We start from the raw sequence: 16,239 nt of genomic DNA, 5'->3' as shown, positions 1-16,239 counted from the left end.
CCCAATTACGATGTCTTGGTGGGATTTTCTCAGGCTTAAATTCCTATTTTAGCAACAGCTCAATTGCAGTTCTCAGTGTCAGAATAGGACAAATACAAACCGCAGCTATGCGGGAATTTCAGGAAAAAAAAAAAAACAAACACGATAAGGAAACTATGAAAGTTATTTCTTCTAAGCCTATCGCGGGAAAGGACTATAAATTTCTTAATTCAACACTGCTCTGTCTGCTGAGAAATTACTAAAAGGCATGAGCCTATAGGTCTGCTTTACACAGATTAAAACAATGCCTGGCACCATCAACACAACCACATCAGACAGCCTGGATATTAAATACATGTTGAGAATGAGCTCATTAAAAAAAGAAACAAGGAAGAAAATCATTCTGCAAAACCTGCAGGGAAAGATCATCCTCAGATTCTCAATCCAGATGGCAAAAGTGACAAGATAAAACCCATCACCTTCCTAAATGGTACATCCTGAAAAGAAACACAGAGGCACTTTCCCACCTCGTCCTACAGGGTGTCTTCTGCAGCTCCCTGTGCCAAACCTCAGGAACAGTTGTGCTCCAGCCTCTCTACATCTCCTTCTATTCCCCCAAAAATGGGAGGGGTTTCTTGGTCTCCTTCCTGGAGACATGGGCATCCACTGCACGTTTATCGTGCCCACGTCTGCAGATGGAACCGGTGTCCACTGAAACTGCCGGGCTAGGGAGCAACATCCTCTCCTTGCCAAGGCCTGAGAAGGAAAAAAGTCAGTCCTGGGAAGAAAAATACATAAATCGATAAAGGCAAAAAAAAAAAAAACACTCGTTGGACAAAAACTTCCACTTCCTGAGTCTCTTCTCACCTTCCATTGGGAACACACACTGCAGTTCAAATTTTAGTGCTTCTTTACTTGCTGTGTTTTAAATCACAGATTTATTTTCTATTTGGGAGCTTCTCAAGGAGCTCCTCAATCCGAGCGAGCTGTTTCTTCCTTCCTTTTGGAGGCCAATTCCCACATTCTGGCTGCTGGGAGGAGTGTGCCTGGCACACAGAGCGTCTCCCAAGGCTTGACTGGGGCTTCTCCGAGGAGCAGCTTTGGGAAACCGCTTAGGCAGATGTCGGAGCGCTGGCGAATCACCCTTTTGGTGCCACTGCGTTTAATCCTCCAGCTGGGGACTCCTCCAGGCCAGGACAGCAGCAGGGAGGCACCTACTTGTGCCAGCGTGTTTGGAGGTGGGTTATTTCGCTGCAGTTTTGAGTCACGGGCGAGCTGGCGGCGCGCGGGCCGTACGCACGGAAACGCCGCGGAGGAGGTGGCTTCTCAGCGCCATGTCTCGCCTTCAGTGAGTCACTGTGAGTCTCCCGGGAGAGAGGAGAGATTCTCCAAATTCCTGAGGCCCTAATCTCAACAGCAGGAGTGAGATATATTTTAGGAGGCCGAAGACGGTGTTGACAGATCTGTGAGTCAAATTAGGAAAGTCCCAGGGAAGGAAGGCCCTTCCTTTACCAGGAGATACAGGGCAGCCAGGGAGAGCACAGGAGTGCATGTAATATTTAGATTATTTCTTTGTAGACACATTCAGATTATTTCTGTGCTGTGTTTGGATTCTCATGTGTAAACTGGGGGTATCTCCAGGAGGCCCCCAAGAGCAACTCCCAACGCTGACTGCAGAGAACAGCCCCAGACAGACACAGATTATTCAAAAAGAAGCAAATAATTTAGAAACTTACTCCTTACTCCTCACTTAAGGCCCAGAGACAACCAACAAACCCCTCTTCATGCAGGAATCTGGGGAGTGGCAAGCGTCCTAATAGTGCAAAGGTTGGATTTATTCAGAAGAGCAAGGGCTACAAATAATTACCACCGATTTTGCCCCGCAGGCTAAGACCACAGCACCTGAAGTCACCCTACCTCCTTCTCCATGTATTAATTCCAAGCTAGGAAGTGTTGATCCACAGTGGATGAATCTGAGCTCTTCCTCTCTTAGGAAAGTCACAAGGAACTGCTGCCACTCACGCCTGGAAAAGCTAATGCCTAAAATAGGATGGAAGTCTCCCCATCCCCTCCTCCCTCCCAACAACTTGTAATAATTTGGATGCAGCAATCTGGATACAGTGTCCTGTTTGGTTTTAAATGCTACCAGCCAATGTCAGACCTCCAGTTCCCAAATGCCATCCAGAGAAGGCCTCCAAAATCCACCTTCAGTGTCCTCTCATCCAAAGCAGCCTCCCAACCCTGGCACTTTGTCACCTATCAGTTACCACCCAGCAGCCAGTAGAGATTTACCCTACCCATTAACATCTTCTGCTTTAAATAGCCTGTGTATTTATTCAGTCTTTCCTCCTGTAACAACCCTATGGCACCACACATTTATACAACCATGGTTTATAGCCACCTACAACGTTAAAGCTTCCAGAACAAACATGCCTTGAGATACACTTAAGAACCTGGATAAAACCTGAAGATCAAACATATGACAGATGCTGGTCACAAGCCATAACAAACAGTCTCAGTGGCACTGACAACAAGACAACAGGAAACTGCAGAGAAATGGCAGTAAGAGGTCCCATGACCAACACATTTCTTCCTCCCCTTCCTCCTCAGTTGAACTCAGAGCCTTGTTACCTTTAAGATCATTCTCTCCCATGCTTTTAAATTACTTCTTCCCAATAATGTGTCTGTATTTTCAAATCTTACTGTAGCTAGGGTTTTTTTTTAAGGGGTAGAGCAGGCACAGCTCTATCTCCTTAAGACAAAAAGAACAAAAAGCAGCCAACCTCCACATTGCCACAGAATTGTACCCACAGCTTCCTAAACAGAAGTATTCATGTGAATAAACTGGGACTCATGAAAGAAACCAGCTGCTCAGAATATTTATAACACAGGACTTGTTTACTAGCTGAACACTTCATTTAAACCCTGTTTTCAAACCTATGTTTTGGGTCCGAAGTTATTTGTTCGATAATTATTCTCAGTCCATAGAAGTGATCAGTTTTAGCAAATTTTAAGAAGTTTTAAATGAAAATTTTTAAAAGAAGGAATTAAGAAGCGCTATGAAACGAAGCATTACCAGGAATCGCTCCTCTTTTTCAAGCCAACGCTGATCTTCTTCCATCTCCTGCTGCTGTCGTATCAATCTCTCCTCCATGAGATGTGTGGGAAGAATCTGCCCCATTCCTCGTATGTCCAAGGGGCCCGAATCCTGTAAAAGTTAGGTTCAGTCTCACCACTGCTGGAAATTTGCACAAAAAGCTGCAATATCCTATGGATTATAAAACAATAAATTTAAAGAAGCCCAAACATACAACAGTGGTTAAGCAGAGTCCTCAATCTCCTAGACTGAAGCAGTCCAGAAGAAGTGCTTTCCCACTGCTGCATTTTATCACTTATCCTCATCACTGCAACCAAAAAGATTTGAAGAATGCTGTTTAGTCTTCCAATACCGTTGTCACCACATACTTTGCACTTCATTTGAGTAGGTCAACAAAAACATTTATCAAATTCATTTCCTTGATCTTGAGCAATAACACAACTAGCCAGTGGCTAGAACTGCAAGACGCATTCACATCCAAACTAAGTTTCTTTTCTTTTCTTCAGTTTCTGCCAATACTTGTAAAGCACAGAATGAAAACACTAAGAAAGTGAAAAATGTTGGAAGAGAATGAACCAAAAAATGACGGAAGACAAAAAGGAGAAATAATATGATGTTCCTTGCAGCATTTTGCAATCACAAGAGGCTGAAGAGGAATACTAGGAATACAACTCAAGAAGAGTTTTGCAAATTTTTCGACAAAACTTCATTTTGACAAAGTTTGTCCTCTCTGAGCAGCCACAAGTTCCAGAAGAGCTTTCTTTAAATAAACATTAAATGCTGGCAATCACTCATTTAGCCTCAGTGTTTAGGTTTAAGATGCTAAGCTGTAATATGATTTCATCAAGAATTAGCACAAAAAGTCCAGACACTTTATGCTCACCCTTCCCAAAGAGATTTTGGTTCAAAAAGAAATGAATTTAGTCCCCACTCCCACAGCAATCAAGAAATTAAAGAAAGGAGAAAAAAAGGACAAATGTAGTTAATTTTCCTGCGGCAGCCTCGAGATGCACCCAAATAGTAATGATATAGTGCATTTTGTGTACAAGGCATGTGCAGGTCCACGATACCTCCACGTTTGGTTGCCACGCGGATATTTCTTGAGGCCGATGGTTCCAGGACTCGCTTTGGTCCAGGATCGACGCTTGCCCGGGGTAAATGCTGCCCGCCATGGCAGGTATCCCATGAGAGCCCGGATAGCTGGACACCTGCCGGAGAAAAGAAAGAGGAAAAAGAAGTTCTATTGCTATGCCCTGTGCTTCTCCATGTCCAGGAGTTCATCCTTTCCCCCTTCAAGGAGTGAGGGGGAGAGCGGGGAGTGACTCAAGGCGGGCAGAGCCCAGGAGGGAAGCAGAAGACGGAAGCCAAGCCAAAATGTGACACACACAAAAACCCTTTCTGTAATCCCCGGGCTATTTGAGGACGCCTTTCCAGAACTTTTTAACCTCTGGAGTCCAGGGGATTAGGGCGCCCCGACGAGCAAGAGCAGCGCTAAGTCGCAGACACGGGAACTCGGCACGTGTCTCCCCAAGGAGCCCTACGGAAAGGGCCACGTCGCCGAGCACGCCACGAGCCTGCAGGAAACGGGCCCTCAGCCAGAGGGCATGCACAGTGTGCAGGGTAACTAATACCTGGTAATGGTTTGTGCAGGGTAATTAATACCTGGTAATGGTTTGGCTGGACCATGTGCTGCGGGCTCGGATAAAATCCCTCGCTGGATCTTGGGCTGGGGTAACCAGGCCGGCTGGGCTGCAAGGGCAGAGGGAGTTTGAGAGTCTTTAGAAACAGAGCAGTGCAAGAGCAGAAGATGGTGGCGAGACAAACGTTTATAGGGGCCACATGACAAAAGCAAGCTCTAAAAGAAAACTGAAATAAATATTGCAGATGATTTACAATGTTATCTATTTTTACGGCGAACAATTAAAGTTTCCCCTATTTTTGTGCAAAACAGAACAACCTAAATCTCTTGCTAGATACTTCAAATACCCAAAATGCCTGTGCTGAAAAGTCTTTCTGCATATTTCATTGCCATTACTAAAGACCCTGCTCTGTGCTGATTAAGAGGACCGGAGAAGAGCATAATTCTTAAGTCAAGTTTCCAGGAGCTAACGGTGATGTTTCTAACTGCAGAGCCTGCTTTAAACAAAAATCCCTCAATTTGTTGCTTTTGTGAATGTTCCCACAAGTAGATCCTTTTGCTGAAGCCTCGTCTAAAATGAGTGCAAGTCAGGCAAGCTGATTCACTTGGTTAGTATGAACTATTATTTATGTCAATTATTCTGAGGACTGAAGCTAGGTCTGATTATTAACATCCATGTAACTAATCGCCCTGGAGTGGAAGGTGCTTTTTGCTCATCCTTCCTTACACCAGTTTTGTTTGCAGCCCATTCCCAGCCAAGAGAGACAGACTGAAATAGCTCTTATTAGAAAGGACAGCTAGAAAGAGGCTATTAGGCGAGGAAAAGTGCTGACGGGTGTCTCAGGAAGAGAAAAATAAGCCAAACAGGGAAAACGAAACCAAAATAAACCCCAAACTCATCCATATACAAATGGACTACTATAGTCCCTCTAGTTGAAGGTCACCCCCAAATTACTTTGGGATAGCACAGTTTTATTGTTAATGTTAGGAAAACAGTCACTGTCCTTCTGTACATAAAAACCACTGTACAAAATCCTAACCTAACTTCATATATATGAGGGCATCTCTAAGGGTTAAAAACTTCACCCTCCAAATAGTGGTAGGAGAATTAATTTCAATCCTAATGCATCTTTTTTTGCAGGTGTTTCTGATTAGACAATATCATAGCCTTAAAAATGAACATTTCTAACAGGGATGTTGGTCTTCACTACATTAAAAGCAGTTATTCTACCTGGATGAGCCCCAGAATCACAGGACTAAACAAATGCTTTGGACAAGGTTTTAAGGATTCAGTGGCATTTTTTTTTTCCAATTCACACTGTTTATCTCCTTGCCTGCTATGGAAACGGAGAAACGAGTTCCCAAATCCATTAGGCAACAGAGCTGCCTATGGGGAAACGAAGCAAAACAAAAACCAGTGACATCCCCACGGGGCCTGGGGGTGGCAGAAGGTGACATGGGGCTATGACGAAAGCCAGCAGCAGGGCTGGCACAGGTAACAATCACGATCACAAGCTGATTATGGCACAGGTAACATGGGCCAAGAGGTCAAAGAGGCTTTGAAGAAGTAACTGCAAGATAAAAAGGAGGTTGTTTCTCCTTTTTTTAGTGTATACGGAGCGTTTTGCTGCCTCAGCTACCTTGGGAGGGGCTTCATCGGATCCTCCCGAGTCCCAGGACACGGTGACCTGCCGCCGCGACTCCATTCGCATCCGCTCCTCCTGCTGCAGCTTCTCCTCCTCCAGGATTGTGCTATGGAAAATGGAAAAGGTGCAATTAATAAAATGCCCCGTCCAGCGTGTCCCAGGGCTCTCCCCGGAGCACTACGTAGCCCAGCGAGCGGGCACGGGGAGAGCTCATCTCCACAGAGGGTAACGTTTCCAAAACACCAGCTTTGGGAAGACATGGAGAATTATCTGTCTGCCCTTAACAACAGAAATGGCAGCAGGAAGTTTTTAGAAAGTTGTGGTTGAAACACTAAAAAAAAAAGTTATTTGCATGTTTTTTTTTTTTTTTGATTTTTAAAATCCTCAACACAGTAAATCAAGTTCAAAAAGATGTTTTTCCCAAACAAAATATTCCACTAAACTGCTGCAAAGGCTCCAAACAGAGAATATGCTGGTGCTCCAAATTACTACGATTTTTTTTCTTTTTTCTTTATCAACAAAGCAACATTGCAAGATCCGATGCCTCCCTCCTACATTTTTGCCTAAGCAGGAACACAGGCAGCAGAGAAACTGAGCCCAAGAGAAATCCAAGGCAACCCTGAGCCAGCTCGGAAATTTTCGGCTCCAAGGGCTGCGTTTCCTACCGAGTGCAAGGCAGCAGGAACGCTCCCTTGCTACTTACCCCCGCGCTGCCTACGGAAAAGAGCACTCGGAGCTCCGTGGGATTCCGCTGCCTCCTCCGCCGCAGCCTCCTCCCGGCTCTGCTATGCGGATTATTAAGGTTGGATATTTGCCATCTCCAAAATACCCAGAGAGAGGCTTGGAAACGGGGGCTGCCAAGTTGCCCAGCTCCTCGGGAGAGGGGCCCAGTCGCGGCTCTCGCTAGCGCAGCGGGATAACGCCGGAGTCACGGAGCGATTCCGGCTTCTTCAGCGCTCCGGAGTTTCCAGCAGTAGAGCCGAATCCCGAGTTTCTCTCTCTCTCTTTTTTTTTTTTTAATCTCCTGCTCCGTGTGCTCAACAGCCACCCAAATTACTCATGCAAGGGATGAGGTCAACTGCAACAACGCGCTCGGAGCTGGGAACTCGCCTGCTCCGCTCGGGAAGAAATTCCTGCTTGGCGGGAGACTCGAACTGCACTTCTCCTCGTCCAGCCAAAAAAAGGAAAGAGAAGGGAGGAGGAACAGGAATAATAAATCCGTGCCCCTTTCCCAGACGGCAGCAAGAGCGACTTTACGAGCGTTGCTGCAATTTCAATCCATCACCGCCCGGCTGGCACAAGAATGTGGAAGCAAAACAACCTCGGACAAGTTATGTGCACAAGGAATCCTGATAAAACCACGGCACAAACACGGTGGCAGCGCCCCGGGGGGGACGGACGCTCAATTATTTCTTCCTCAAGTCCACCAAGCGCTAGCAGAAACGCTGCTTTTCAGGCTCCACTTGGGCTAGCTGGCACGTAGCCTTTCTGGAGCTCGAGAAATCGGTCAACACGGGGCCACAGCCCGGAACCGTGGCTACGTTTGCTTCTTCCAAGAAATATCACGGGATCCCAAGTAAAAATAAATATGTATTTTACACAAAATGTATTTTGCAACAAGCCTTTGAAAGAGCTGTTGGGCTCTAATGGGAGTAAAAGAGATGGGGCAGAAGTCAGCTACAAGGAGCCGACTTCAGGGGCGCCTTGTCGACCGCTGCGATCAACACGGTGTTCACGGTGCCAAGTGTTTCATACGCCCCAAGGAAGCTCAACAGCATTGACTGGAATTAATGCTGTTAGGAATTCCTGCCAAAAGGATGGATTTTCCCAACAGCGGCTCAGCTTTCCACCTCACCCCGGCAGCTCCTTCGGCTGGGCCACCAGGAGCTGCTCTCCAAGCAAGCCAAGGAGCCGCCCTGTGCAAGGACAATCCCGGAGCGCTGCCGCCGGAAGAGAAAATGAAACAGGATTTGGCCCAAGGCAAAGGCTAAAAACCACTTACAAAAATGCCCTTGTTTCTGCTCCAGGAAGCCCAGGCCTGGAGCACCCGGAGGCCAAGGGATATTTTTGCCCTTTTCTCCGCGCAGCTGCTTGCCGGCTCTGAACAGCATCTTCCAGTTTGCAGAAGGTCAGGCCAGTCAGATCTAGGCATATTTTCCCAAACTGTGGATATTTTTAGCAGCAAAGACAAGCAAGGAGGAGAAGGTTTTCTATTCATACCACTTCCGCAGCAAACCTTAAGGTGGTCTGAGCAAACGTCGCTCGTCTGAGGCCGAGGAGCCTGATTAGTCATCCCAGCTACTAAAAGCTCCCTGAACTGATAAGCTCATTCACTTGACGAAGAGCCCGTTTACTAAAACAGGCCTGTGCCACTGAAAAGGAGTCTGCGTGCAGGAGTATGGGAAATCCCAAAATATCTCCGTGTACTTCAGGAGATCGTGTTCGCCGATACCATAGCGCCGACGTTTTAGTTTTTGTGTTCTTCTGGTTTAATGTGAAACACTTGTTTTCTTCTACTAAGAAGCAATACTGAAAGAGCTACAGCAAACACGGGCACAGAAAGGCCTAAGTCCAGTCCTCACAGGTTAATTATCTCACAGCAGGGATAAAAACTCTCCTTAATTTGCTATTTTCAGTAGAGAGGAGGCAATGGCAATGGGTACCTGATAAGAAATGCGTTCAATGCTGCAATGAAACATCCCTGAATTCATATTAAGATATTATTACGATTAGCACTACCAACCAAAGGGTCATTTGGGGTGCCACACTTGAAAGCACAAGCCTGGGAGATGACTTGTGACCAAGTCTGTGCCTATACTGGTGTTACCTTCCCAACACAACACCTGCAGCACATTGCACCTCTACAGATAGCAAAGAACAGAGGAAGAGTGAGGCTGAAAATCTATTTGCTTCTGTGCTTGCTCTGAAGCCTTGCTGGTCCCTATACAATTTTTGGACCCAGAACAAAATGTAGAAAAACACCCTGTTTTCCTATGACCTCAACAGTGATCTATAAATTCTACAGAAATCAGCCACCCCACAGGGCACAAGCAGCTTCAAAAAATGTTTGTGCAAAGCAGATGTCAGCATGAAATGGGGAAAGCAGCAAACAGCAAGAGCACATGAGTTGTTTATGCTCCCATCAGTGCTACTTCAGATGCAGAAAAAAAGGTTTTTCTTCCCAAACTCATAGACTCTTGTCATTAAGAGAGAGGAATGTTTTGGCGATACAGCGTTGGCTTCAAGCACGTAACTTTGCCTGCTCCCAGCTTGGAAAAACTGTCCTGGAGAGTATCCAGAAAGAGCAGCAGAAACAACACACAGAAAAGGCCACCAGGGAAATGGCTTATTTTTGCAAGTTCATGGGAATTTGAATTCTGAAACCCCCTCTTTCCTAGCTGCCCGAGATTGTCTCATGGGGAGGGAACTGGCAGTCTTTCCAGCGACTTCGTGCGGCGCAGAGAAGCCTGAAGGACAACAGCACAGGAAGGTCACCCATTTGGCGTGGCAGAAAAGCCTCCGCTTTGGGGAGGAGAAGATGGATTTAAGGCTTGCTGTGGCCGCAGAAGGCAGCTTTTCCTCTTAAAGAGTGTCTCAAGTCACGGAGCACCACAAGAGGAGCAAAAATACCCTTCCTTGGTTCACCTTTCAGCGAGTTAAGCTTTAGGCTGGAAGGTCTCCTGGAGGTCTAAAACAGGACCTAATGGAGGCCAGTCCAGATCTGAAAGTTCCCAGCACAGAAATCCCAAGCTCTCCAGACCTGTTTTGGTGCTCAACCATGCTCTCTGGAAAAACATTTGCTCCTTTCGATCCAGCTGGGATCTGCCTTGCTGCAACCTGGGACTTACTCCTCACCCTTCGGCTGCGCCTCCCTGAGAAGAGTCAGGCTCGGGGACACTGGTCTGTCCCCTTATTCTGGTGACACCTCTCCTGCATCTCCTTGCTGCTGACTTGTGCTGCTCAAGCCCTCCAAGTAAGGGCTGCATTTACTTCACTGCCCTGGCTTTACTTTCCCTCTCCCCTTCTTGGCAAGATACTCACTTATAATGATACGTTCTTTGGGACAGGGCCCATGTCCCTCCATAATTATACAAATTATTAGTCTATGCAGGATTTCCAGGCATACCAGACAGTGCCACAGCACGACATTTTAATGAAGAGGAAAAGACTTAAAGATAGCTACAGAGCAGGACAAGTTATCCACGCAGCAGCTCTGAAAGAGCATCAGAATTAGAGTAAAATCACCACTTATTTTAATCGCCTGAATCACCCGTATACTTGGACACCCAGTGACAGCTCAAATTGTTTTATGAAAATACACTGTGCTGCAAAGCACAGCTTTTGAAATCAGGCAAAATTTAACCCAGAAGTATTTGGCAGCGAATTGCAACCAAGCCACTGGATTTATAGCTGAAAGAAACTTAAACTTTGCTTTCAAGGCTACTGTTGACCTAGCAAAATAAACATTGAGCGCTCAGAAGATCTCAAAGGTGACTGTAAACATGAAATGTGCTCATATAACATCTCTGATGCTTTCTGGCTTAAGACTCAGCTGGAAAAACTGAGATACGGATACATGGTCTAGCGTTTTTCATGGAAAGAGAACGTTTTAAGAAAATGTGCAGCAAAAAGAAACGTCTTTGAACATGGAAACCGTCCTTCAGAGGTATAACCCTACCTGAGTTGTGCTTTGAGTTCAGTAAACCTGGGTCGCCGGCTCGGGTCGTAGGCCCAGCACTTGGTCATAAGGCTGTAGAGGGTGGGAGGGCAGTTTGGAGGCATGGGCAGGCGCTCGCCGTTCTCGATGCGGCCGATCACGTCGTTGTTCTTCACCCCCTGGAAGGGCTTCACGCCGTGCATGAGGATCTCCCACATACACACACCTGAGAAACACAACTCCCCAGGGTCAGTGGATGATGAAATGGGTATCAAAAAGACACCTTCAAAGCCAACCCAACTCCTGAAACACAAGGCCTGGGCCAACGGCAGGAACTGCCACGCGCACGGCTACGCTTGGCCCCTTGCAAACCCGAGCGGCTGCTCGGCACGGGAAGCGCCGTGGGCTGCGTTTGCTCTCTGACTCGTTCCAGCTGGCTCGTTTCAACTTGCAGAGGGTGATTTGGCTTTGAGGGAGTCAACGCTGGCGTCGAGCCACATTTTTGGTGCAGAAACTGTGGGGTGAAACAGTTTCTGTTGAAACTGCGTTAGAAGCACATAGAGGAAAACGGTGTGCCCGGTTCAGATCAGCCACAGTGATCCACACACTTAGTTTTTTTGACTCTAACTGCACCCACGTTATCTTCAGACTTTTCTGCACCCAGTAAAAATCATATATGTTTAAAATCATGTATGCTTAAAAACATTCTGACTTTATTTTTTAAATAAACTGAATTCTTATTTGCTAGTCCTGCTCTTCCTTGAGGCCCCATCACCTTTCTTGTCCATCCTGACCAACAGACCATGAAGCTCCAGGGGACCTGGGGGACCAGCCTCATCCAAACTTACATATTTCGAAAGAACCAAGCTTAGAAATCAAGGCCATGAAAAAGCCCAAACGACTGCTTGTTGCTTACCAAACATCCACACATCGCTAGCTGAGGTAAAGCGTCGGAAGTTGATTGACTCTGGAGCCATCCATTTGATGGGCAACTTGCCCTTGGAAGCTGCAGGGGAGGGAAGAGCAGGGAGGATGTGATTTCTGCTGCGGGGTTCAAGCAATAGCGCAAAACCTCTCTTCAACCCTCCTGTTTCACCCAAGAGATTTCTGGAGGCAGCAGCTCTGTGTTGCTTAAACACACGGACTGACTGAGCAGAGGCTCATCCTAATTTTGAGTGATTTCTTTGGATTTTAAGGGATTTCTTTTGATTTCAAGCTACATCCTGATATCAAATCCTGCTCATGCAAAACCTAGTGCTGTTACCAAGAGACACAAGGGACATAAGGAAACATTCTGGGGAGCAGGGGTTCAGGTAAGGGATGTTTTTGCATATGAGAAGGAAACTTAGATATACAGTCAAGATTAAATATATAAAATCACGCTTTCATAATAGGCACCAGATTTTAAATGCCATCGTTTGGCTCCCTATAACGCCATCTCTGTTCTGCTCTGTTTCCCATTTATCAGGCACTTCAGGATATCTCACAGATGAGTTAACATCTCAGTTTTCCATATAAAATGCAAAAAAGTAGGTTTCAAAGAGTTTTTTTTCTACTAAATCTCTGTAGTCCCTACTGCTATTTGCTATTTTGCAGCACATAACACCAGGACAAACTCCTGATGAGCATCTGTAGGTAATCTTAAACTCAGACTATGCCATGAATACGAACATATCTTAAGCCTCACATGTGGATAACCTAAAATTGCAAAGGAAGCACTGTAAGCTTGTCCTAAAGAACACAATTTTACCTGCAAATCCAAAACGGTAACTTACCTTTATAGTAAGTACTGTCTTCCATATATCGGGATAACCCAAAATCACCCAATTTCACACAGTCAGTGGCAGACACCAGCACATTTCTAGCAGCAATATCCCTGCCAAAGAGAGGAGACACTATTTCCAGTCATCTAAAAAAACATAAAGTGGCAAAATACCATCAAAAGGAATATACTTTACATCCCAGAAGTACCAGACTCCTTGGAGAGGGCCAAATTATTTTTCTAAGCATGGTTTAGCTCTCCATGTAGAGAAAAAGACTACATGACATTCTCCATTGCTAATGAAAAGCTTGAAGAAATACTGTAGTGCATATGATCTTTAACAAATATCATATAAAAATATAACTATTGATGCAATATTAGAGAAAAATAGTTTATTTAAAGCTCACAGGCTAACCAATTTAGGCAGGGAAAACACATAAAGCAACAACCCAGCTGAGGTGTCCATCCTTCTGACTAAAGACAGCAACGTCTCTAGGTCAATCTAGCAGTGGGCCAGCAGGTGTCACTCTTGAAAAGGGTGAATTTTGGTTGCAGAACCTCAAAATAAAGCCTAAAAAACACTAACACGGAATCTAACATAAAACAGGCGAGTGGATTTAAGGAGTGTCTAAGAATTGCTGCTATACAACCATCAAGAGAAGCCAAGGAAAACAAAATAGCAAGGAAGCTTCGAAGTGTGCAACCACAGCAGGGAGGAGGGGGCAGCCTCTTTCCAGTGGTGGCACTGACAGAACTAGAGGAAACGGCCACAAACTGAAAAACCAAAAGTTTCGCAGGAACTTAAGGACAAATGTACTAGCAGTGAGGATGACAGAGCACTGGAACAGGCTGCCCAGAGAGGTTGTGGAGTCTCCGTCTTGGAGATCTTCAAGGCCCACCTGTACGCAGTCCTGTGCCCCGTGCCTTGGGTGACCCTGTATGTGCAGGGGGGTTGGACTAGATGATCCCCAGAGGTCCCTTGCAACCTTAAGCATTCTATAATTCTATGTCTTGTAAAGGTTTGGCTTCACTTAGTAAGTTCAGCAACTATCTAGGACACTTCTCATATCCTAAAATTATTAGCAGATACATATAAAAATATATATGCATACATACACAGGTGTGTTTTCCATCAGATCTTACCTATGTACAAATCTCTTGCTCTCTAAGTAGGCAAGTGCTGTGCTAAGCTGGTATGCGTAGAGTATCAAAGAGGCCAGATCCAAGCTGTATTTTCTTACTTGCAAAAACGATCTCAGCTTTTTGCACAAAGAAGAAAAAAAGGAAAGAATGACAAAAAAGGTAAATTATTTGAATAAAGCGTACCTTAAAGTGTAAAGTTTACCCAAGTACCAACTGACGTGCCCTCCCCTTAGACCGGAGGACAAAACAAAATCAATAGTCACGCAACAGTGGGGGAAAACCTGACAGATTTTTGTGTGTGTGGAAACTGTTAGCTAAACCATGACAAAATTTTTGCATCGCATTCAGGGACTTCTTGAAGACAAAACACATATGCTGCTGCTGGTCCAGACTCAAGCATTCCTTGTCTTTCCCTGAATTCTTTCCTTGAAAACTGCTCATTTTTGGCCTAGATAATTCCGGGAGGCAGTGGTATGTGGCCAGTGTGAATACCAGGGAGATTAGTATTGTTTGGGCAGCATTGTTTTACATTTACATTCACATTTGCTAAAATACCCAGCTTCAGCTCAGAGTACCTAATATCAATGAAGACTTTTTATAAAACTATTTCTGGTATAGGGCAAGCAAGAAATAATAGACTTTTCTTTTAAAATTAATATGAGGTGTTTAAAACAATTTGTGTACTGGAAAGGAGAACTGCAAAGTGTTGAGAGTAGATGACCTGTGTAATACAGCTTTGCTGGCATTTTCTTCCCTTTGTTTCAACTTGGCCAACTGAGAATTAAACTGAATGTCTTCTAATGCACTAAATAAAAATACTTCATCTCAAACATTCACAAGAATGTGGCTCAAAGAAAAAGAGTCGATCGTAGAAGCTGAGATCCATAAAAGTCAATCAAAAAAGTTGAGGTCTGTTTAAACTATTCATTCAAAAGACATAATAATGAGGAAAACCTCATTTTTCTTCCCTAGGGTCCCTGCTACAGACATCGGAACAGAAAATAACCAGAATAAATTCAGTGTTCATGGAGAAAAGCATCACTCAGGAAGCTACCTTCTAAAAGGTGAAAAATTGTAGCTTTAACTACTGTCAGCAAAACTTTGTAAGTTCTTTGCCCAGGAAGAGCAAAATGGGCTCTCAGCTTTCCCTAATGGTTACACACACAACACATTTTGGGGGAATAAAAGATATACTGTATATTTTTTGCCCCAAGAAGGTATGTTTGCAAACGTTGTCTCACAATCGTTGTCTTATTGTCAGAGCTCTCATTCACACTTTGGAAAAGCAACTAAATCACTGTGGTTTGAGCTGCTGATGCTCCCTTAGCAGCGGGATTAGGCCAAATTCTGTGGCTTCTGAATCCATAATTCTGCACACAGACATGGCAGCACATTTGAGGAGTTTGCCTCCACGTAGCTTTTCAGACCACTCTGCATTAGCACAGAAACAAATGATTTTTCAGTGTTTTACAAAAGTATCAACTCAAAAGGTGAAGGCCAAAGATGGATGAGATTTTTTCCCCACCTCGCCCAGCGTACAGAGCTCCATGATGATCCAAACGGGGTTTTCTGTGATAACTCCAATGAGCTTCACGATGTGAGGATGATCAAACTGACGCATCGTTACTAAAAGCAAAAAACAAATCAAGTTAGTGCATCAAACGTAACAGTTAGTGCAAGATCTGTTTTGTTCTGTTTTGGCAACAAAACAACAAACTTGAGAAGCTCTTAGTCTATAACTGAGCCACCAAAAGCCAGGAGGCACAATAACAGTTCTGTGGGCTTTTCCACGTGTGCTGCCTTAACGTCTGCTTGAGATTCTGCATCGTGGCTGCAGACAGCCCGAGATCCTGCCTGTCATTTATGGCATCAACACAACATCTCCTTTAATGATTATGTTCCCAACTGCTTTTATTTTCTATGGGCTTAATTAGCTCCTCAGGCTCAGCCGGGCAGTCACAGCACATTTGATGCAGCAAGATGGATAAATGTTGATTAATGCTGTGGGAAGATGTATTTGGTAGGTTAAGTAAAACATCAGTCTCCTGATTAAGTATTCATTTTCTCACACATACATGACCAATATTGCTAATGTAATCATAAGGTAGCATCTCTTTCACATTTACAGTTTACAGCATCAACAGAAATACATGGTATCTACACAACTGAAGAGTCTGCTTCAACTCAAAAAAATGAGCAGAACACTCTTGTTATTTTGCTTTTCAGTTAATAAGACAGTTTAACACATTGTTAGAAAGGAAAAAAAAGAAAAAAGGGCATGCAGAAATATCAGCTGGGCAATACCAAATGGTAAAA

General features: G+C 44.7%; 1 protein-coding gene across 4 annotated transcripts in view; it reads right to left on the bottom strand.

Annotated features, from left to right (window-relative positions):
• PTK2 (protein tyrosine kinase 2) overlaps positions 1-16,239 on the bottom strand; it is a 95,353-nt gene that overhangs the window by 7,228 nt on the left and 71,886 nt on the right. For all 4 annotated transcript variants that reach the window (XM_088534864.1, XM_088534853.1, XM_088534870.1 and 1 more), the window contains 9 exons: positions 15,449-15,549; positions 13,924-14,039; positions 12,794-12,894; positions 11,935-12,024; positions 11,040-11,244; positions 6,356-6,467; positions 4,739-4,825; positions 4,147-4,284; positions 3,056-3,187 (listed from right to left, as the gene is read on the bottom strand). In XM_088534864.1, the coding sequence (XP_088390990.1) occupies positions 3,056-3,187; positions 4,147-4,284; positions 4,739-4,825; positions 6,356-6,467; positions 11,040-11,244; positions 11,935-12,024; positions 12,794-12,894; positions 13,924-14,039; positions 15,449-15,549 (1,082 nt within the window). The remainder of the gene's footprint in view (positions 1-3,055; positions 3,188-4,146; positions 4,285-4,738; positions 4,826-6,355; positions 6,468-11,039; positions 11,245-11,934; positions 12,025-12,793; positions 12,895-13,923; positions 14,040-15,448; positions 15,550-16,239) is intronic.

This window comes from Tinamus guttatus, unplaced genomic scaffold (genome assembly GCF_059628265.1).
Source record: "Tinamus guttatus ecotype Peru unplaced genomic scaffold, ASM5962826v1 Tinamus_guttatus_pri_ptg000038l, whole genome shotgun sequence".
NCBI lineage: Eukaryota > Metazoa > Chordata > Aves > Tinamiformes > Tinamidae > Tinamus > Tinamus guttatus.
Note: the sequence above shows the minus strand (reverse complement) of the source record. Positions and strands in the feature narration are given on the sequence as shown.